Source organism: Artemia franciscana, chromosome 13 (genome assembly GCF_032884065.1).
Source record: "Artemia franciscana chromosome 13, ASM3288406v1, whole genome shotgun sequence".
Lineage (NCBI taxonomy): Eukaryota > Metazoa > Arthropoda > Branchiopoda > Anostraca > Artemiidae > Artemia > Artemia franciscana.
This window is the reverse complement of record NC_088875.1, coordinates 14,830,843-14,855,488: the sequence shown is the minus strand read 5'-3', so window position 1 is coordinate 14,855,488 and position 24,646 is coordinate 14,830,843. Positions and strand designations below refer to the sequence as shown.

The 24,646-nt window shown below is 38.7% G+C and overlaps 1 protein-coding gene and 1 long non-coding RNA gene across 2 annotated transcripts in view; both read left to right on the top strand.

Annotated features, from left to right (window-relative positions):
* Nucleotides 1–24,646, top strand: part of LOC136034567 (oxysterol-binding protein-related protein 9-like) — a 176,211-nt gene that overhangs the window by 103,107 nt on the left and 48,458 nt on the right. Inside the window, exon 12 of the mRNA XM_065715810.1 lies at nucleotides 10,870–11,089. Within this exon, the coding sequence (XP_065571882.1) occupies nucleotides 10,870–11,089 (220 nt within the window). The remainder of the gene's footprint in view (nucleotides 1–10,869; nucleotides 11,090–24,646) is intronic.
* On the top strand, nucleotides 1,501–10,627 carry LOC136034569 (uncharacterized). Its single transcript, XR_010619206.1, has 2 exons — nucleotides 1,501–6,744; nucleotides 8,030–10,627. It is a non-coding gene; the product is annotated as an uncharacterized LOC136034569 (long non-coding RNA).

Here is a 24,646-nt window from a genome sequence, read left to right as displayed (position 1 = left end):
TATCATTATAATCTCTACGGTGAAAATTTTTTAATCGGAGATTTTTTATCTTCTTTCTTCTTCATCCCCCCCCCCCCCACCGCCTAGCATCCCTGGTAAGCCAAATTAAAAAAGCATATTGAAAAAAATATACCATGAAAAAATGTTGTTTATTGATTTTTATTTCCATGAGGATCACTGAAATTCTATCCAAAAATACCAAAAACACTTGGGATAATTTACCTCTCAGATCTTTAGTTACATGACAAAGTTGCACGTATTTTCTGGGAAACTCTAAGGACAGTAGAAAATGAACTTATGTTAAATTTTCTATTTTAACAAAAAAATCCTCTATAATTCTTTAAGTTCAACGCTTAAATAAAAAAAATGATGTTTTTCAGGTTTGTCGTGTATATAAAAAAAAAGAGCAAAAATTAACTTTCAACAGCAAAGCTCTTCTTTTGGATGTAAAGAGTGAAGTTGAAACTTAAAAAAAAAATTGTTACTTTGCTGATTTCTAAAGATTTATCTTCAGAACGAGCTCAAATAAATTGACTCGTAATATCGTCCAATGTCCATTGAATTCTAAAACCTAGCCTTTTACTTGAAACGGAGCTTGCTTGAGGTTATTAGCTAAAAGAGCTTTCATAGCGAGTTGAATATTCAAAGTCGTACGATTTCGTACGTCAAAGATGAGGACATTACTGATATGTACAAGTACCTTCTATGCAGCAAAGCGAAATAATCTGATCACAAAAACTGTGATATTTAGTCCTTGTGAGGGGCATGCTATCGGCGAAGTAATTTACGTTACAGTGGTGTCCGAGTTAAACAAATTGTCACAAAAATTCAATAGATTTATGCTATACTAGCTGTTGGGGTGGCGCTCCGCGCCACCCCAACACCTAGTTGGTGGGGTGCTTCGCGCCCCCCTAAGCCCCCCCACGCGCGTAAGTCGTTACGCGCCATTGTAGTTGTGTCCCTGTGTCCCACCTGTGAATAGATATATATATATATATATATATATATATATATATATATATATATATATATATATATATATATATATATATGTTTTTAACTACGTAAAACATGCGAATATACAACATTCTTCGCTGTCCCATTGTCTGTGCATATAAATAGATTGTCAGGTTTACTGACTCTTGAACATGCAACATATAATTGTCCATGGGAAAAACAATACGTATTCAGATCTATACCTCATTATTCTAATGATGTGTCCCTGTGTCCCGGTCGTCATTTATACCCGGTGTCCCAGTTTGTAATTTCTCTTTGAGTGTCCCGGTCGTCATTTATATTCCCCGTGTCCCGGTCGTCATTTGTGTCCCGGTGTCCCGGTCTGTAATTTCTTTTCGAACAATCCCTGTGTCCCGGTCGTCATTTATATATCCCGCCTGTGCCCCCGGCGTCCCCGTTGTAGTTGTGTCCCTGTGTCCTGGTCGTCATTTATATTCCCTGTGTCCCGGTGGTGATTTGTGTCCGGGTGTCCCAGTCTAATTTTTCTTTGAGGTTCCCGGTCGTCATTTATAATCCCTGTGTCCCGGTCGTCATTTGTGTCCCGGTTCCCGGTATGTAATTTCATCAGTTGACAAACATGACGTCAGTCGACAAACAACTTCATGACGCATACAGCTCAATCCTTATAATGACGTCAGTCGACAAACATGACGTCAGTCGACACACAAACATGACGTCACTCGACACACACATACACACACACAGACAACTTATTTTTATATATATAGATAACTGCCCTTCTACAGTCACATTGAATGACAAATCTCAATCGTCCCAAACCGCATTCTCGAGACCGACCATCGCTCAATATGTCTCTCTGGGAATCTGCTTTCGTAGCTGCGATCCAGCGAGTGCCGGGAGATTTAGGCGAACAGTCTTTGAAACAGTTAATTTTCAAGTGCACTAAAACCCTACAGTGTGGCAAGTCTAGAACATTCTAAATCTACTTTCCGGCACGAAACGACCTTGCTACCTTTTTGAAAGTCCCAGTGAAAGCTGGATATAGACGCCTCCCAGTTCGAGAGTTTATGTTCTTACGCTGGCGTTGCTTTAATTGCCACACAACTGGTCACCTCGCCGCAGACTGTAAGAACAGTACTTTTGGCTGCAAATCTGGCTCTGGAAATCACAATTCTACGTTCGATACCCTCTGTCAGAAGGCAGCCTTCTGGGTTGGTTGCAAGACACATGGTCACACGTGCTACAGTCTGAAGTGCCCGAAAAATTGTAAATTCTCAAACTCATGACCTCATCACTTTCAATCCTTCAATCAATCAATGGGGTTTATTATGAATTCAAAAAATAAATGACACAACAACAATACTCCATTCCAGGACGCTGAGATCCTCAATTGCTACCGTTTAAACATAATACGCAGCGTAGTCACTGCTCCTGCTCTCAGAAACAACCTCACCTCTCATTTATCCAACAAAACTACCAATTATCCTCCTGCCCTTTGCCCCAGGGGAAACCGCCTCATCATTATACCAAGAAAAAAAATTTGTACTTTATATAAAAATCATTTGATCAATCATTATTTAACCAGTCTTTTCCAATGCTAATAAATGATTTTTTACTCTTCTTTTAAATGACGCGAGGGGGGCTCCCACCTCTCAGCTCTTCTGGGAACAAGAGCTGTGCAAGGTTCCATAACCTTGCACAAGTTATATACGGAGCAAAATCCGATCGTACAGTCAGGGAGATAGGTATTTGCAGGTTTGATGATGATCGGGAATTTAAATTGTGCTGGTCCGATATAGGTCGAAATAATGTTTTAAATGAAGACGGGAGTTCACCATCTAGAAACTTGAATACAAAGGTTAAGCATGACTGATGATGCAGCGACTCCAATGACAAATACTCTTCATTTTTTCCAATTAATTTCAAAGATCTCTTATGAATCGAATTGAGCTTCTGTGGGTGATATTTAAACGTCGATTGCCAGATCATTGCACAGTCCTGTAATTCGGTTTGATAAGAACATTGTATAGCAGGACCAATGTTTCCTGTGGCAAAGTGTTCTTTAGTTTCTTTATCATTCCAAGATTCCGGGATATCTTCAGCTCTACTGCTTGAATGTGATGCAGGAATGACAGGCTCTCATCAAGCAGGACTCCCAGGTATTTTACAAGACGCTTTTCTGGCCGACTGATCAAACCTCTGGATGTTTCGATACCACATATCTCTGGATGGCCACTTCTGACCCGGCAAAAACAAATAAAGCGCAAGACTTATCAATGTTAATCACAAGACGGTTGGAATCCATCCGGAGATACGTCTCCTCGAGAACAGCTCCAAGCTTGGAAATGAGCGCTGTTTTATCCTTTTCACAACAGCCTAGTGTGGTATAGCTTACAGCAGCGAAGAATAGTGTGTGTCGGGTTCAATACGCTACTCCGATCGTTAACATGAATCAGGAAGAGTAGTGGTCCTAATATTGACCCTTGGGGACACCACAATTGACCAATACATTATTTTCTGGATCTTCTTTTAATAAATTATGCTGTCCCTCAAGTATGATCTGAAACAATCCAGAGTTTCGCCTCTTATTCCTATGTGCTCCAGTTTCCCGAACAGAATAGGCTGGTACATACTATCAAATGGTTTTCTGATATAAGTCAGGACCGCTGCAGGTAGAAGGCCAGAATCTAGATTTTTGTGGATCCACAAACTCAAAGCCGTTAGTGCATCTTGGGTCCCATGTCGTGGTCTAAACCCAAACTGATGAGCATTAAGAAACCCTTTTTTTCTCCCGAAACTGGAGTAGCTGATGCTGAATGGGTTTTTCAAAAACTTTTGAAAAAACAGAAAGAATGGAAATTGGTCTATAATTCACAGGATCAGCTTGAGAACCTCCTTTGTGAAAAGGAACAATTCTAGCTTTCTTTAGCCGTTCTGGGAAAGTACCCTTCTGCAGAGACAAATTGATCAAGTAAGTAAGAGGCTCTATGATAGACGAAGCAACTGCTTTTAACACATTAGTGTGTACTCGGCCGAATCCAGAAGCTGAATTTCCTCTTAGGTTTCGTATAACCAACAGAATTTCAGATGGAGAGACAGGAGGGAGAGCCATTGACTTGGTACATGCTGGGTCTAGATAATCTTTAAAACTCTTCTTGGGGTTTTCAACGGAATTTGCTTTTTTCCCCACCTCCGCAAAAATGATCCCAGTGCATTTGCAGCGTTTTCTGGTCCCGGCATAGTTTCCCCATTTACAGATAATTTCGAAGGAATCTGAGGTGGGGCGCTGCAGGGACATAGTTAAGACTTTACAATCTTCCGTGAATCATTCCCACTTTCAGCTGTCTTTCCAATGAAATAATTTCTCTTAGCTTTACGTGAAATTGATCGCAGGCATTTTTTATACTCAAACGTCGCTATGCAAGCGTTATTTACGTGATTAGTCTAGAGCTTATTTTTCTTATTAATACACTGGAGCAGTTCATGACTAATCCAAGGGCTGATGGGTTTATTTTTCCGTCCATTCTTCCTGGTACACTTTTTAGAGCAGCAATCGATATACTTTTTCATAAAAATGTTATGAAAATCCTCAAATCCTGCATTAACATCTTCTGTATTCATAACATTATCCCAGGATGTGCTCTCCAGTACTTGTTAAAGGGTTTCTAGGCTCTCATCATTTAATTTCCATGTGACATATCCCTGCGTAGGCGTGGCATTGGGCTTAGTATCTTTGTGCTTTATTTTAAAATTCATAAGCAGAGGGAAGTGATCAGAAGTGTCAGATAGCGAGAGAGAGGCCGATATTGAATGCAGCGTAAAAAAAATGTTGTCAATCAATGAGTAGGAGTTGGTAGTTACTCGAGTAGGTATCGTAGTTGAGGGGTACATGTTCTAATTAGACATTATACTGAGCAGATATATCGCAAAACTAACTATGCTATCCTTGAATGTAAACGGGTTTTCTGCTAATAAACTTTCAGGGTTGGAAAGCCTTCCTTTTCGGTATCGTGTAATTTGTATCCAGGAACATTTTATTGCTAAACATGGTCTGAACATACTTGAACTTGAGGACATGACTTCCTATTCTGCAGCAGCTAGGTAGCTAAATTACCGAGACTGACTCTCCGGCAGCCTTTTCAGCTCTCCACTCTAGTTTTTTTATGTTATTGATTATTACTTAGCCATGAGAGTGGAGTCTTTTGTGTGTATTAGTCTGTATCTACCTACGGACTATAATAATGATCAGTCACAGCGTTTATTCGCGTTATCATGCGTAAAATTTGGTTCTTGTATAGATGAAATTCGGCGTTGTGTTTAAGTTGCATTTTAACTGGCAACTTTAGCTGTAGTTTGTCTCAGCCAAATTTTCAAGTGTCACCTTGTTCAACGCTAATTAGGGGTAAATTGAGACATATCTTGGGTATTTTTGGTAATCGTCTGATTTTACGCATGTTCTTACGTTTTCGCGAACTTCCAGCTCGGACCATGTTGCAGAATCGTCAGATCCGCAAGCTGATAGAGTAAAGCTTGGGATTGATTATTAGTTTTCTGATCGTCTTCCCCATAATCTGCTCCATCACTTTGCCACCTTTTGATCTTCGAAGTATACCTATTACTTCTTCATGCCTCGACAGCGTTGTGACAGGTCGAAAAACGATCAAGCCCTATTTATTGCGCCGGTGTATATAATTCTGGGTAAAATTAGCGGTATGTTTCCATTTTCTTCAGAAGTCAGTTGCCTCAAAAAGAGATTATAATTTGTCTATAAAATAAGATTTATTCATAATTGATTAGTCATGCAATAAGTATATTGTGCTGATCCCCCAAAGGTCCCTAGGGCTGGAAACATCGTTCTGCATGTGTGCTATTCAGAAATTTGCCACGCCCTCTGTTTTGCTGTAAATTATGCTGTTCCTTTGCAACGACTCCGTAAAGGACTTATTCCTTGATGGTCGTCAGACCCAGATCTCGTTCCTTCAAGTAGTCAAGGAAGATTTTGGTTTTCAATATCGAAAGAATGTGGACGTCTAAACTCTGGCCTCGTGAATAGCATACGGATTTTTACAAAGCGAAAGTTTTCCAAGGTCTTAGCTCGGCATCGGAAAAATCTAATCGATCTCCTTTCTGTCCGTCCTATACAAGATCGAAAAATAGTCTTAAGGTCCGTCTCTCGTTCGACAACTACTTCTTCATGCCTTGGATCATTTTCTGTCTTCTCATCCTCATGAAGATTTTATTGGTACGACATGTTATACCCAAGATGCCAGCTGTGAGCGAAAATGGAATAGTTCATCTTTTGTTGATCAAATCAATGTGATTCATCTGAAACACGGAGGGGAACTTTTTACAGCGCATCTCTCTCTGCTTATACAGTTGATTTTTACTCGGGGGATTGCACTATTTTCTTTCTGCATCGGAGATCTGACATCCCACTTCTAAAATATGGAAATTCTAGATTCAGTGCACATCATTCCGTTCGGTAACTGTAGCTATATCTCTGTGCAAGCTCTTAGAGTTACTGTTTATAGAGCGACTCATAAAGTGTGCTACACTCCTTCAAAAAATTTAGCTTCAAACAGGGAAGCAATCTGCCTAAGTGTTTATCGTCGTTGCTAATGTCTTGATTGATGTCGAATCTTCTAGGGAGGGTCTTGTCTTGTCTGGACCTAACATTAGACGCGCATTCAACTCTCTAATTCGTACAGCGATGCTTCAGGTGGTTGGTAAACATGGATTGATTCTAGCTTTCATTCGCTCTCACTGGTATCTGTATACTGGTATCTGTATACTCACTGGTATCTGTGACAAAGTTTTAAGGGAAGAACAATGCGGTTTTAGAAAAGGTAGAGGATGTGTCGACCATGTTTTCACTCTTAGGTTAATAATTGAGAAGTCCCTTCGTTGTCAAACACCTTTGGTCCTTAGTTTTATCGATTATGAGCAAGCTTTCGATTCTGTTGATAGAACAGCGTTAACAAAGGTCTTATCGTTATATGGTATACCAGAAAAATACATTAAAGTGATTTGCGCCATGTACGAGAATAATACTGCTGCGGTTAAGGTAGGAAATGAGGTTAGCAACTGGTTTTGTATTAAATCAGGAGTTAAGCAGGGTTGTGTTCTATCCCCCTTTATATGGATCATTTTGATGGACTTCGTCTTAAGGAGCACAGGAAAGGCAATTGGAGACCATGGAATCAAATGGGGAGGAAGAACGCTCCTGGACTTAGATTATGCTGATGATTTAAGCATATTAGATGAAAGTGTGAGCAAAATGAATGAATTTTTAGAGGTTTTACGAGTTCAGGGTGCTAAAATAGGCTTGAAAATTAATGTTAAGAAGACTAAGTCACTAAGGTTAGGAATAAGTGAAGATGAACAGGTGACCTTAGGTAACGAAAAGATTGATCAGGTTGGGAGCTTCAGTTACCTTGGTAGTATTATTAGTAAAGATGGTGGGAGCAGTGAAGATGTTAAAAGTAGAATAGCTAAAGCTCAGGGTGTTTTTTCACAGTTAAAAAAAGTTTGGAAGAATAGAAAGATAAGCCTACAAACCAAGATTAGAATATTGGAAGCTACAGTGATGACAGTGGTCAAATATGGCTCTGAAGCATGGACACTCCGAAAAGCAGATGAAAATTTACTAGATGTTTTCCAGAGAAATTGCTTACGGATTGTTCTGGGTACCCGGCTGACTGACCGTATTTCAAACAGTAGGTTGTACGAAAAGTGTGGTTCAATCCCGCTTTCTGAGGCTATAATGAAAGAAAGGTTGAGATGGCTGGGCCACGTTCTACGGATGAAGGATGACAGATTACCGAAGATTGTCCTTTTTGGCCAACCGTCTGGGGCTACACGGAAAGCAGGTCGTCCTTGTCTGGGTTGGGAGGATGTCATAAATAAGGATTTAAAGGAAATGGGAACTTCCTGGGAGGGTGTAAAGAGGGAGGCTTTAAATAGATTAGGTTGGAGGAGGAGCGTGCGTAGCTGTGTTGGCCTCAGGCGGCTTGGTGCTGCAGTGAGTTATTAGTAGTAGTAGTAGTAGTAGGTATCTGTATTCCAGACTATGGACCGACTAAAGCTATCTCTGACAAAGGTTTGTTCTCCATTTCATGCATTCGGCTCATTCTAGCCAAGAAAGCTCCGCGTCGAGGAGCAGTCATCTCCCCCTTGATTTAAAAAAAATGTGTACTTGAAGCTCAAGATCTGTGTCCATCTTGGCTGATTTTGTCTTCGGTATGTTATGTGGATGGCATCCTGAACCTTAGCTGAACTCTTCTACGGATAACCGAAATTTATGAATTCCTAGAAGCTGAATAGCAGAAAGGTAGACTCCCATTCAACTCTTCAAAATCAGATATCGTCCTATCTAACTGAAAAATGGACTCCCTATGCTCCTACCGTAATTCTTTGCTCTAGCTCTGTCCAGCCCGTTAACCACCTTTTTTTATACCGGTCTATACATAGGTTCGTCAATTTCCCACACCTGAAAACTCTCCTCGACGAACTTAAACCATGAATTTCAGTGTCTTACGCTTCAATCCTATCGTGCAAAACTCCGATTCAACCGGCCGGTTCTAGCAAGTCTGTACAACGCTGTCACTCTCACATACTGTATGCTAGTCCCAATTATCAAATAATTTTAATGTTTTTGCAATCGAGTGTAACATATATTTACCTAAGCTCAGGACTTTTATCCCAAAATCTATGGGAAGATCTCAAGGGCCTGCCATGAAGTGCAGGAAGGTCATTGTTGTGGATCAGATGAAGAGACAACCATATAAGGGTATGCCGTCGTTTAAGTGAATCTGGGGGCTGGAATATAAAGGTAGTGGTATTTTTTCTTGGTCACACGGTGAGGAGCAACTCTTTTTGGTCCTAGGGTATATGATCGTTATCCTTTTGGCATGTCCATGGATCAAAGGAATGATGGTCTCCAGCTAAAAAAGGTCACGTTACTGGCAGTGACATTGGAACCCACCAGCAACCACAGATTTTAGTCACGATTTCATCCGTTGTCTAATTTGTAAAATTCAGCCCAGGGGTGGTGTATATTAAAGTGCCTTTGAGAAAAAAGGATCGGCAGGTTTATGACAAACGCGGCTGAAACAAAAAGGTTTTGGCGTTGGATGGTGATGTCAACATTGAATTACGTTGTTAACGTTCGATGTCAACGTCGAATTGTAGCTTTCTTATTGTTTCATACGGTACTTATTTATAAAGACTCAATTCGTGCATATCGCTTATTTATATTTGGCTAAAGTAGTTCAGACCATGAATTTCAGAAGTTTCGTGGACCAAGTTTTGCAGATATAAAGGAGGAAGATTTGGTGAAAGATTTGCAAAAAATGTTTTTCTGTGTCGATCTCTCCTTTTCTGGAGTTTTTTTTCTCATAATATACAAAATCTTTTATGTATTATTTCTCTTTGTACAATATGCTTCATTTCTTTTCCGAATATTGACCATCATCTTAACAATATTGCCAGAGATAGTTATTAAGTCAAATTGAATGCCTATAGCTGCTGAATTCCAAACATGTCTTCTGTCTTCCGGCCGAGCGATTGTCAAGGTCTGACAAAACAAAATATGTAGATATACAATAGAAACTAAAAATGAGTAAGATTAAAAAAAAAAGAATTGCTATGGAGAAAAATCTCAAAAAAAAGAATTGCTTTTTCACAGATTTGCAACAAACATTTACTTAAATGAGGGCGTTCCCTTACATCATTACTCAGGACTATAGTTAGGTCATAATTAATTAATGCAAATATCGAACAAAATAATGTAGCACCATCCTATTCTGGATAGAAACTAAATAAAAATTTGATCAAATCAATAATTCACAAGATTTTTTTTTTGGGGGGGGGGGTCAGTTCAGGATCCATTGCGGTGTATTCGATGAGCATAGTTCTGTTCAGAACCACTAGGCTTCTTATTGTTATAATAAAACTGTAAACAATTTTCTTTGATGCTAGAAGCCTTATTTTTGTGTTGAAATTCTTTCAAGTTACTTCTGGCGAGCTTCAATTGAAATCGTGCTTGTATTTTTTATCTTTTTTAAGTTGATAATAAAAAACTGTGGCTTGTTGAATAGCTCGAAATGTGGCTTGTTGAGTAGCTAAAAGCTCTTCGTAGATTTATTCCATATCAAGCTGATACACTGGTAAAGATTCGTTTTCCATCTAAATTTGTTAAGACTTCAACCACCGCCATAGAAATCCTCAAATAATTTGGGTTATCTTCATAGTCCTATCACAGCCTAACCTGGGATATCTCACCCCCACCCCCCTCAATTGCTGTTGTATATAAACGTCCTTAGGTTGTTTAATTCACTGGGTAAGAGAAGTTGACGAAAATAGACCTTTGGACCTCACGTACGAATTTTATGCCTAAAATGACCGTATGATTTTTTTTCAAATGTTTAGCATAGTTTTGTTTAGAAATTGCCTAGCATAATTTTTTTTAAACTCTCTTGTAAGTCATCGTTGCTCTATGTTTTTCGTTCTTTCGTTCCTTATTTGTATATATACACTTAGAATATCTGGAGTAATAGGTTGTGGTTTTATTTTATTTTCTGTTGTGCTAACCTTATCTCTGTGTGTTTTTGAGTTTTTATTTTTACTAATTTTTATGTATTTTCTTTAAGTTTTTGCTTTCTCTTCTTTATATGTAAGGAGGAATCGTTGGAAAATATATCTTGACAGGAGTTAAATCCGCGAATCTTCTGCTAATTAGCCTTTACCATATATTTGTTCATGGTTAAGTATATCCCTTGTTTCAATGGTTATCTCAGCCTCTTAATTTGTCTTTCTCTTCTTTCCTCTTTTGGTTTCTGAAGAACCGCTTTGTTTTTCACTTTGTCCAGCCTGAATAAATTTTCTGGTTAGGTCAATTTTAACTGTTCCCTGGATTGAGTTGGGTGGCCGAGTTGAAATCGTGTGTACCAAAACTGGATATTCAGCAGTTGTTGAATTTCTGACCAAGCCTTTTTATGGTGGCAAAAAACACCGTATTGTTTGTGACCTTTTTCAACAAGGAGAGAAAAAGTCTTTTTTGAACATTCAAGGAGAATGGAATGGGGAAATGATTGGGAAGTGGAGTGATGGCGTAAGTAGGTTTATTTTTCAATTAATTAGAAACTGAATTAATTATAATCCAATTAATTTTGATTATTTAGAAAAGGATTTTGAAAAGTGCGATTGGTCACGAACCAAATAAGCTATCGCCTTATTTATAGCACATAAATTCTGCTAGACCTAACTGTGCATCGAAATAATGTTGTTTGAGACTATATTTGATTTACTGAATCTTGTCATATCAGAAGTAAAGAATGACAACAAAATTTAAATCTGTACAAGAAAGTAATTATGCGTGCCAATATTTAGGTGTCTTCTAGATTTTGAAATCATTGGTTTGTGACCAACTGAAATCTTCTTTTCAAAATACAGTACAGCCTTTTTCATCAGAAAAAAAGCCCAAACCGTGGCATGGTCACGACATTACAAATATAAAAGTTTTCCTACAACTAAACTTTTGTACATGAATATACTTTGAGTGGTTGGGTCAAATTAAAGAAAAAAGAAAAAAAAGGGAGAAACTACAGGAGAAACGTTGATTTTCTTGGGATGGACTTCAACATTACTGGTAACATTAGTGACACCCTGGTAGCCATTTTGGGGTTTCTTTAACCTCTTTTAGCAGTTGCAAATATGCAAATTTTTTCCAAAAATAATCCTTTTCTACCTACCTCCATTCCAAATACCTAGGGATCTTGAAGTCAGGTATAGTCTTGAAGTCCTAATCACTCAAAGAATAAAGGGAATGTATTATTCTCGGCGTCTTTGAGGGAATACAGGTAAAAACTTCGATTGGTTGTTAAATATTGTACCATTGGGTTTTCAGTTTTCGTTCTTCTAGATTGGGGTTTTGGCTATAGTGATTTCAATGGTGCAGTTTTCGTTTTGATCCGACACCATTATTATGGGCTATTTTTCGAAACGCCAATGAACGTGTTTTTGCAACGGAGTTTTATGATTAAGACTAATCAAAATAAGAACTACCATTCCCGAATCAGCTTCAAGCGGCAATTCATTCTCGCTTGACATTTTTCTTTTCTTACATGCTTCAAACGTGTTTGTTCAAATTTCAGTTACTATCACATTGGTACTTTCTTTAGTAAGCTACCCCTATAATGGGACACCCAAAATTAATTGCAACCGAAGATAACAACTAATACATTTTTACGCAGTTTCAAAATATATAAGTTACGTAAATTTAAAGTGGCCCATCAAAAGCTACGAACCTGGGAAAACTTGTCTGATTTTCAATAAAAGGAGAAACACTCCCCAAGTGGAGAGCAAAGAAGAAAGAGGAGATAAATAAAAAAGGAGATAAATCACTGTTTCCCATACAAAAAAGTTAGATTCCTTGTTGCTCAAAATGGGGGACTGTTATTCTCCATGTGGTGTCCTCGACTATGGAAATTCTATGATGCAGTTTTCATTTCCATCCGACATAATTTTCGAGGGGGTTCCAGGCCTTTTTAAAAGTTCCTATAAATTGTTCAGGAAATAAACTCTCACCATTAAGATTAATCGAAATAATACTCGACATCCTGAATCAGCTTCGAAAGGTGATTTAACTGTTTACCTTTTTTTAACTTTTTTGTTTCTATGGGCCAAAGTACGTTCATTACTAAGATGCGGAGGATGCCCCAACCATGATGTTGTTTTTTCTCATGCTGATATGTTTTTGTTTTTTTTTTCTATCCTGCGGTATTTCATCTTTGCAGAGTTCTAATAGGCTTTGACTGTAGTTTGATATCGCACCAGTTGTTAGTTTTTGGTCATGAATAGCAGTGTTGGTTGTTCAGATGCATATATTCATTGATAACATAGGTAAAGGATTTGATGATATGACTCCGAACTCAGTAAAGAGCAATTTACTAGGAAATTTAAATCCAGTCAGTTTTGGTTCTTAAAAGCCGGCACTAGAACTTTCAATTTCCAACTCGATGAGCCTTCTGCTAACTTTCTGCGAGTACTCCTTCTATGCAAAGAGATCGGAATATAAACAAATACAAACAAATCCCCCACCTCCCTCAACACACTGCAGGTATGCAATTTTGATAACCTGGATGCACTTCTTGATTTTTGATTTAGTTCAAAATTCCGCTTAAAATTCCCGGAAAGTTTCAACTTAATACCTTTAGCCGTTTCTGGCACCCATGATCAGGCATCCTCTCTTTTTATTAGAAACTAGCTGTTGTAGCCGACCAACACCTAGTTGGTCGGGGCGCTTCGCCAACAACACATTATAAATTGTTGAGCTTTAGCAAGCTTGGCACATGAAGATTTTTTTAACTGTCAATGTTAGAATGAACATTAACAAATTGAAAAACATTGAAAAAGATAGAATGTTACCAAATCCTACTACAGAAGAAACAGCCGAGGAAGCTGCTCAAAGAGTTAATGCCAAAAGGCTTGCGGCTAAAGAACGCAAAACCACGCAATTAGATGAAGATCAACCTGGACAGCGAGAGTCAAAACGTATCAAAACTGAAAATGATAGCGATGATGATTGGGTTTGGGATTTTGACTTGGATAAGGTCATCAATGCCTACCAGATTTTAGTTAAAAAAAACAAAGGTTCGTCGATATGTTTTTATGTCTGAAAAATAAAGAAGAAAAAGAAAACTGAAACTAAAAATGTAAAAACTGGGAATCGTATAAATATTTCAAAATATTTTGACAATAGATTAAAGTAATTCGAAAACCTTAAAACAGATACTTAAAATTTTGAGGTTTATTATAAATTGTTGAGCTTTAGATACTTAAATAAAAACAGATACTTAAATTTTGAGGTTTATTATAAATTGTTGAGCTTTAGCATGCTTGGCACGTGAAGATTTTTCCAACTGTCAATGTTAGAATCAACATTGACCGACAGAATTTGCGATTGCTATATGTCACTTGGTTAATACCAAGTGCAATAAAAAAGTAAAAAACTAAAAAGAAAAAAAAAGCTAAAAAAAACTAAAAAAGCTGCAAAACTAAAAAAATAAAAAATAAACTATATCTATATATAGATATATAAAAATAAGTTGTATGTCTGTTAACTGACATCATGTTTGTCGACTGACGTCATTATGAGGATTGAGCATTATTTTGTCATGAAGTTGTTTGTCGACTGACGTCATGTCTGTCGACTGACGAAATTACAGACCGGGACACCGGGACAGAAATGACGACCGGGAAATGGGGAATATAAATGACGAACGGGACACTCAAAGAGAAATTACAGACTGGGACACCGGGACACAGAGAATATAAATGACGACCGGGACACAGGGACACAACTACAACGGGGATGCTGGGGGGGCACAGGGGGGTATATGAATGATGACCGGGACACAGGGAATGTTCGATTAGCAATCACCATCAACAAAGCTCAAGGACAATCATTAGAATAATGAGGTATAGATCTGAATAGGGATTGTTTTCCCCAGTGACAATTATATGTTGCATTTTCAAGAGTCGGTAAACCTGACAATCTATTTATATGCACAGACAATGGGACAGCAAAAAATGTTGTATATTCGCAAGTTTTACGTAGTTAAAAACATATATATATATATATATACTAGCTGTTGGGGTGGCGCTTCGCGCCACCCCAACACCTAGTTGGTGGGGCGCTTCGCGCCCCCCCAAGCCCCCCCGCGCGCGTAAGTCGTTACGCGCCATTGTAGTTGTGTCCCTGTGTCCCACCTGTGAATATAGATAGATTTATATATGTGTTTCAAACTACGTAAAAATTGCGAATATACAACATTCTTGGCTTTCCCATTGTCTGTCCATATACAAAGCCGTATGCACTAATAATGACGTCATATGCAAACGCTCTTTTTACAAACAAACAAACTTGCATTCACACAGCTCGTTTTTATATAGATAGATAGATAGATAGATACAATACAAATTAACTACGTAAAACTTGTGAATATACAACAGTCATCGCTGTCCCATTGTCTGTGCGTATAAATAGATTGTCAGGTTTACCGACCCTCAAAGATGCAACATACAATTGTACATTGGTAAAGTAATCTGTATTAAGATCTATACCGCATTTTTCTAGTGATTGCCCTTGAGCTTTGTTGATGGTGGTTGCAAATGCTAATCGAATTGGGAATTGCAATCTTTTAAATTGAAAAAGCAGATCCGTTCGAATCATGGGAATGCGAGGAATAAGAACAGCCTCACCCTCATAAGGCCCTGTCAAGATTGTGGCCTCTATTAGGTTTTCCATTGTTTTTTTTTACGGCAAGTCGCGTGCCATTGCAAAGCTTTGGTGGGCTGATATTTCTTAAAAGTATTATTGGTACGCCTATTTTTAGTTGTAGCACGTGTGGTGGAAACCCTGAAGGATCTATGGAATTTAAAAATTCAGATGGATAATTAACCGCTTCATTTGGTTCCAAAATACAAATTAACTGCGTAAAACTTGCGAATATACAACATTCTTCGCTGTCCAATTGTCGCTGCATATAAATAGATTGTCAGGTTTACCGACCCTCGAACATGCAACGTACAATTGTCCATGGGAAAAACAATCAGTATTAAGATCTATACCACATTTTTCTAATGTTTGACCTTGAGCTTTGTTAATGGTGATTGCAAATGCTAATCGAATTGGGAATTGCAATCTTTTAAATTGAAAAGGCAGATCCGTTGGAATCATGGGAATGCGAGGAATAAGAACAGCCTCACCCTCAAAAGGCCCTGTCAAGATTGTGGCCTCTATTAGGTTTTCCATTGTTTTTTTTACGGCAAGTCGAGTGCCATTGCAAAGCTTTGGTGGGTTTATATTTCTTAAAAGTATTATTGGTACGCCTATTTTTAGTTGTAGCACGTGTGGTGGAAACCCTGAAAGATCTATGGAAATTAAAAATTCAGATGGATAATTAACCGCTTCATTTGGTTCCAAAACTGTGTCGACTGACTTGTAAAGGACTGCCTGGTCTCGAATCTTGGTCAAAACAATATTGTTGATTTCGTGGACGTCTATATTTTTGGGTGCGAGAATCGCTCTTTCACTTAGCCATTTATTATTTTTATAATTTTTTAGAATATTTGGAAATACTTTTTCAATCAATTCATTTTTGGACGTCACTAAATTACAGAAATCAGCAGGTAGTTGTATACGTCCTGAAATTGAGTCTACTGGGAGCTTTCCGTTTCCCATTGTCAGCAATTGATCTGAAAATGTTTGACCAGAGTCATCGTTTTGCAATCGGACACGCATATTTGTAGTTAATTTTAATGTTTTTACGTGTGCCCATAAATTAGAATTTTTCAGGCAAGCATTCATTTCGTCTGCAGGAGTTGATCTAGGTATTATAGGTAATGTTTGCCTGAAATCTCCCGCAAGCAATATTAATTTGCTGCCAAAGGGTTTCGACTTCCCTCGCAAATCTTTCAAGCATTGATCCAGAGCCTCGAGCGATTTTTTGTGTGCCATTGTGCACTCATCCCAAATAATAAGTTTGCATTGCTGCAATACTTTACCCATCCCAGATGATTTGGAAATATTGCACGTGGGAGTTTCTGTAGAATGCAAGTTCAGAGGCAATTTCAAAGCGGAATGAGCAGTTCTTCCACCAGGCAGCAATGTTGCGGCTATTCCGGACGACGCAATTGCCAACGCTATATCATTTTTTGATCGAATTGATGCCAGAATCAGTTTTATCACAAACGTTTTACTAGTACCTCCTGGTGCATCCAAAAAGAAAATTTCTCCAACGTTGTTATCGACACAATGCATTATCGTATCATAAATGTCTTTTTGTTCCGACGTTAACTTGGAAATGTTATTTTGTAAATACGACAATAGATCACTCGTACTGTAACTTTGTTCACGATCCAATTCTACACATGTCGAAACAGCAGCGATACGGTTAGGTGAAGGCATTCCCAAATCCTGAAGAGGTTTGTTTGCCATACGTACGCACAAATCTTCTATAACAACTAAAGTGTAGTTATAAATTTCTGATGTAAAATCAAAAGTCATATCTGACGTCTCTAACTGTTTTCGATGGAGTATATCTTCGGACATTTTTGACTTATATTTTTCCCATAACTCTGTAGGAGCTGATGGAGAGCAAGTTGTTAAAATGATGCCAAACAATGCACGAATTTGACTTGGGGTTGACGTTTCGCACGCGTCATTGATGCAGTTATCCCAGTGTTGGTCATTCTCCAATAAATTCAGAGCTTGGCATGCACTACGGTAAGTGTCATGTATAGTACCATTTACAGTCCTCAAATACTCAAAGGATGTCGGACCGGGTACATTCACCAAAAGCAGGCGTAGAAAGAAGCATTCATGTTGATTGGGGTGAACGGTGTAGAGTCTTCCTATCGTGGTATCTTTGAAGATGGTAGGTTGGCCGTCGACTGACTTACCCTGTTTTCGACGTTGAAATACTTTATTTTTAGTATTCCACGTGTAATACGAAGGCACTTCAGTATACAGCAGTTTTTTTGCAAAAGAATCATTTTTGCAAAGTGAAAAAAAAGCTGTTAATGTTGTATCCGGTGGATTCAGGACTCTTTGTTGCACGTTGGTTTCCGTGAAATAAACACGTTGACCATTCTGTAAATGTACCGCTAAGTGAACAACAGCTGGACTACGTTCATGTATCGGAAATTAAAGAATTCGCCAAACAGCTTCATTACTGCTTATGTATCTTCCAGCCTGATATTGTACGATTTCATCGAAATCTTTGATTTCGGGCTATAAGCCAAAAACTGCCATGTCACTGCCTTTGTTGACGTATTTACATATGTATTTGATTGCATTTACGGAGTTACAGTATTCAACGTTTATGTGTGCATTAAATGTTTTTGATAATAATGGGGAATATGGAACAACCCACTGGTTATCTACTTCGATGGTGGTACCGTTACGCTTCTTTATTATTGCTGTTTTACCGCCATCTTCAGTAGATCTTCTTCTATATTGTGGGTAACCATCATTGCCAGTAATTGTGTTTGATACTAAACGTCGAGGATATTGCTTTGTGCACCTTCCTTTGGCCATGCATGGTAAATTTTCGTTCAGTGCACCGCAAGGTCCATGTATCATATTTTTTACAATAATATCATGTAACCCCTTATCGACATTTTTATCAGGTATTTCAGCGGAAATCACATCATCAATTTCGTTCGAAGTAATTTTTTTATGTAGCCAGATTAGTATATGTGCGTGTGGCAAACCTCGTTTTTGCCATTCCACTGAGTACATCCAGCATCGCACTGACCCAAACACTTCAAGTTTTACAATGTAGTTTATCAGTGATTTCAACTTTTGCCGGAAGACACGGTTCGTAATGTCATGCCTATGAACCGCCGATTGTCCTTGAAGTAAAAGCTGCAGTATCTCGTCCAAAGATTGATTACATGCAAATGTAATAAATAAATCTGGACGACCATAGAGACGAACATACGTAATAGCATCTTGAGCATATTCATGCATATGACGGGGACTGCCAGCATATGACGAAGGTAAAATTGTTAATCTTCCAATGTTTGTGGTATTACCGTCATTTATAACTGCATCTCGCAAATGAATGTATTGTTCAGAGCGGAGCTTGGTCTGATTCAGGCGGATATATAGCAAACGTTCTGATTCAATTTTAGCATACATATCAACGACGAATTGGTGAAACAATTCACGGCATTTTAAAATATAATTTTCTTCATCCTGCCGAATCATTAGTCTATAGGAATAATAATGCATTGCACTGCATTTCTTATTCATTTCTTTGTTAGTGGCTGGATTCATCAATTTAATATTAAAGTGATAGCCGTCGGCTCCATCCCATAAAATGATAGGATATTTTAGGGCATCGTAGCATCGATGAGTTTCAGCAATTCTTAACAACTGAGCGTTTCGCTTATGAAGAATAATATCTCGAGGTAAAAACTGATCACCGACCATAACGATTGCCACTTCGTCGATAGTTGGAGCATTGTATCTACGCACATGTTGGCCAGGAGGCGTTTTGTCAGCGGAAATAACAATTTTATGCGTATCAGTAGGCATCAAATCGATGGCTGTTTTGAACAAACGCACTAAATTATTATTTTCGTGGAAAAGATGTTGCAATTGGGAAACGATTGTCCTTTCAACGTTGGGAGAAATTTCGCAACGTGCATTCAATTCAGAATTTCTATCACTGATGAAGTACAATTGTAAAAATTTATGATTCTCGCCTGAGAATGGTAGAAGGGACCCTGCTCTATGATAAATTTGCCCTTTTACTTTGAAAGTAGACATAAATTGATCTGGATTTTCGATTTGGGCTCCAAACGACGTCATTTGGAAACTAAATGGAAAATTGAGTGTTTGATAAAAGTCTGATGAGTTGTATTTTCTGATTTTTGACAAAAAACGCTTAGATTCTGACGTAGATCCAGTAAGGAAAGTCTTCAATGGCTCTGGTGGTGCAGCCAATAGAGGAAGTTTAACTTTTCCTGAGGCGCAACACATTCCCATTGTTTCACCATTGAATTTCAAGGCCTTGCAATAGGGACAAATTTTAGACATTGTCCCGATTTGAACACATCTACTCAAGCTATAATCATCGACTGGGTTGTACCTGAATGCCAGGCGATAACTTTCAGGTTGCTCTGATTCCTCGGCACGCTTTCTTTTCTTACTTTCTCTATCAGCAGCAAGCCTGATTTCTTGCTGTTCTTGTGATTCCTCGGCACGCTTTCTTTTCTTACTTTCTCTATCAGCAGCAAGCCTGATTTCTTGCTGTTCTTGTAATTCCTCGGCACGCCTTCTTTTTTCACTTTCTCTTTTAGCAGCAAGTCTGCTTCCGCGTTGCTCTGGTAGTTCCTCGGCACGCTTTCTGTTCTTTCTTTCTCTATCAGCCTCAAGCCTGTTTCCTTGCTGATCTTCTGATTCCTCGGCACGCTTTCTGTTCTTTCTTTCTCTATCAGCCTCAAGCCTGTTTCCTTGCTGTTCTTTTGATTCCTCGGCACGCCTTCTTTTTTCACTTTCTCTTTTAGCAGCAAGTCTGCTTTCGCGTTGCTCTGGTAGTTCCTCGGCACGCTTTCTTTTCTGACTTTCTCTATCAGCAGCAAGTTTTTTGGCATAGACTCTTTGAGCATCTTCATCGGCTTTTGCCATTGTAAGTTCATCAGTCATTGTAAACTTAAACATTAATAGATATCTACGTGAACATATGTCTTAAATATCTTGAATGACGTCACCGTCAAAGCAAAAATGACGACAACTAATTTCATGACGTCAGTCAACGCAGAAACATGACGTCACCTGATCCACAGACAGACACACAGACAGACAACTTATTTTTATATATATAGAAGATATATATATATATATATATATATATATATATATATATATATATATATATATATATATATATATATCTATATTCACAGGTGGTACACAGGGACACAACTACATTGGTGCGAAAAAGAAAAAACCTAAAAAGAAAAAACTTTAAAAAAAAGCAAAAAAATAAAAAAGGTAAAAAACTAAAAAGATAAAAAAATAAAAAACTGCAAAACTAAAAAAAACAAAAAAGAAACTATTTCTGTATCTATATATATAAAAACAAGTTGTATGTCTGTTAACTGACGTCATGTTTGTCGACAGACGTCATTATGAGGATTGAGCATTATTCTGTCATGAAGTTGTTTTCAGTTTTGCCACTCGACCGGCACCGCTCCGCGGTGCCGGCCTCTTCAAAAAGCGGCATTTCCGCGGCATCCTTGAACCAAAATGTGGTAAAAACCGCTGCATGCCCGAAATTCTTGGAAAAGCTGTGTTTTGTATTTTTGAGAGAGAATGGGTGAAAAATCTCGCTTTAATATGAATGTTGATTCAGTGTCAAGTGAAGTATGGTGAAGATCTGTCATAAATTTGAGAAAACACGTGCTGTCTATCCTTCTTTTCAGCGGTCAAAGGTAAGCATGGTCAACTCAGTCCGTGAACACACATTTGTCGTTCATCGTTTTCGTCAAGCACGCAACAGAAGGAAAAGTGCAGAGGTACCACAGCAGTGAAAGTCCACGGTGGGAAAACCGTATAAATGTGAAGTGAATAGTGAAGAATCTTAAAGCGAATTTCCCTTGGGCCTTCAAGCCTATACAATAGAATAATTGATGGGTAACTAGATTCTCGTATCTCAAACTTTTTCGATTAATGTTTAATGAAAATCAATATCAAAAGCTTCAAGAAGGAACATTCAGATAAATAATACAAGACAAACAGACAAGATTAATCGGAATCGGACTGTTCACGTGTGTCACAAACAATATGTGGGAACATCTTACTACCATTTGGTGTCTTCGTTTGCAAGATATGGCGCCAGTAAACGACAATGTCCATGTCATCTATGTCAGGGAGATCGAAAGTACTAGGTAGAGCTACACTCGGTATAGACCGCCATTCCTGCTCTAGCTTTGCTTTATTCCAAAGCGCAGAATCGTAGTAGTCGAAGAACTGACGAAAATTGGGAACTTTCAGTTCATAACTAGAGCTTGGGGTAAGCAAGTGTACCAGGTCGTAGATCTTTTCAGAGAATGGAAAACGGTCAAGAATTTGTTGAACAGCTTCGACGTAGAAATCCCTCGCGGAGCGACGAATTTGGAGGCTTTCCGCTACAAAACGGCCACTTGTAACTTCTTTCGTTTCGAGTCCCACAAGGAAATCGTACCCTTTGTAGCCGATATAGGCGTTTTCGTCGGGAAGATAGTTCACTTCGTCATGCGGATTGATGTCAAAAGGGTTGACTGTTCTAACATATGAAGGCTTCATAAAGTTCATGGCTAATGTCCGAAGAAGTTTTTCCACCTGGGTTTTCATGAGGTGAAATAGGGGTTTTTCAGACTGGAAGATGGTGTTGAACTCATTCAGCTCTCCCAACACGTACTCGACAAAAAACATCATAACCCTCGAGTATGGGTTGTTTAGTGTCATTCTTACATGATCATTAGCATGCGAGGGATCATCAAGTACCAACGAGTCCCAGTACAACGTAAGAGTATCCCACTGTTCGAGAATACGGCGTGCACAGTTTTGAAACGACAACCAGCGTGTTGGAGCCAAAGCAAGGAATCTGTGCTGTTCCACTTGAGTAAAGACTTGAAATTCCTTCCTATATGCATCTTGGCGTTTTGCACTGTGCCTGAAGTGATTGCACACAGTCCGACATAGATCTTCGAGGCTCTTGGACAGTTTTTTGCAAGCATGACTTGCAACTAGGGCACACAGATGGCAGCTACATTTCACAACTGTAACCCAGGGATATTTCCCTTCAACAAGTGTTTTGACTGAGTGGTTTATCCCCATCATAGCATTCGTTGTGTCAGAGCAGAATCCGACCCAGTTTTGTAGAGGAACACCCGCCTTCTTGACATCATCCATCACCTTCACTAGCTGGTTGAATAGACCAGACGCTGATCCGTCGCTGCATTCGACAAGAGCGAGAAAATCTACCTGCACATTCATTGCTTCGTCACAAAAGCTGACACAAACAGCAAGCTGTTTGGCTACAGAGGAATCTGTGGTCTCGTCAATTACTACGGAGAAAAGATTCGTTTTCAGGTTTTCAAGAAGCTTTTCATGAAAATGAGGGGCCAACGCTTGTCGAGCAATATTAGTTGCTTTAGTTCTACCAAGAGTGGCCTGGCTTAGAAGATCTGGGCCTGGCATACTTTTCACAAGTTTCAGCAAGTCTTCAGAAAGCGAATAGGATAGATCGTGCTCAACGAGAAATGTCACTAGCTTCGCTTCAACAGTGGCCACTCTTTCGATTTTTGAATCACCAGAAAAATGAAGTCTCAATGGCACGGTCTTAGAAGACGAAGTTATCCAAGCTTTGTTATTTTCTTCGTGAGCTTTGGTCTGTTTGTGCCTTTTTGCGTCGTGTTTCCCTTTTTTACAAACGAAATCCTTTTTGCAGTAAAGACAGTGAGCTAAATATCCATTGTTTTGACCGGTCTGCTCCTTTCCTTTTCGTAACCATTCATTAAAGTCAGATTCTCTTTCCCACTCAGTCTTGTATCTTTGGTCTGCCCTTTTCTTTGTGATCCTCATTTTTTTGTTGGAGGGTTCACTATCGTCCGAGTCTTTATCACCGTCCTCATATTCCTGATCGATATCTATCACTTCTGCCATTACGTTGTAACACGTTTGGTCTAGAAACAAGAGAAATATTTAGCTAAATATTTAGGAAAGAAATAGAGAGAGTATAAAATAACACACACAACAACAAAAACCACTCAATGAAAAATTCTGTTTCTAAATCTGAATAGTAAAATTTGTTTACCGAAAAGGGCTGAAAGACCAAATGAAAATGCGTTACTTCGTTGCTATGACTTGGGCCCATGCTGACTTGGACACACATATTCAAGCAACGAATTAAACGGATACGTCAATTACGATCCTATTCAGAGAAAGTATCCTTCCCTAAGGTTGATCATGAAGTTTGACAGCCTGACGAGGACCCTTGCCAAGAAGGGCCGAAATATCCGTTGTATGCATTACTTGAATATATTCGCGATTAATAAGATTCCATACAGCTAGTAACTGTGTTGCATGCTTGACGAAAACGATTTGCGACAAATAGGCGTTCAAGCACTGAGCAGTTTTAACCATGCTCATTTGATTGGGCCACTGAAAAGCCGAGTTTGTATTGAGGTTCAAAGTTTCCGCGTCATAGTAGAACTTAGCGCTGTGAGCATGGCCTTAAATATTCTGAACATCATGCAAGAGAAAACAGTAAAAATGCCAAAAACTCCTCTTAACACTATCCGATATTGCATCGTATTCACTTAAAATACACATACAAAAATTTGCTTTTCAGTTCAACTTTATGGAGTCCGGTGAAGAACGGATACCTAAAAGAGCCAATTGTTTGGATCACAGATTAAATTCTGGGATTCCATAGAAACCTTTGGTCTTGTTCATTTTGGATGCCTGTTCAACTATCGTCCGTTTTGGACTTCTTTTGTTCTGTTGTCGGGATCCCAAAACGTAAGTGGAGGGATACCTATGACATTGCAAAAGTTGTCCGTCTGTCCGTCTGTAGCCTAAGCACGATAACTGTCGAAGGGAATGAGATATTTCGATGAAGGGAAAGGTCGAGTTCGTAGATGGGGTCTGTAGCCCTACACTTAGGGGTGGGGATTCAAATAAAGGGACAGACAAAATATTTTTGAACAGCTATTGAGAGAGTCGATTATGGGATAAGAAAACATGCTGAACACGGCAATGAAAACCATCTTCTCGCCGGACAAGTTGTTCGCCGGGAATCCGGCCAAAACCGTAAAGTTAGTTAAAAGTAAAAGTTTTATTTGAAGTTGATAAGATGTTCGATTTCTGGGTAAGAGGGTATGCTGAAACCGTATATGACAATCGTTTTTTAGTCGGACATATATTTTGTCCGGAATCCGGCTGAAACCGGATAATTTGTTATACGTATATGTTTTATTTGAAGTTGACTAGATGTTTCGCCAGACAAGTAGCTCCGGAATTTCGGCGAAACCGGAAAATTGGCAGAAGGCAGGATCGTTTCGATCGGTATCGTCAAAATAGATATGACTGATAGAGGTAAACACACAT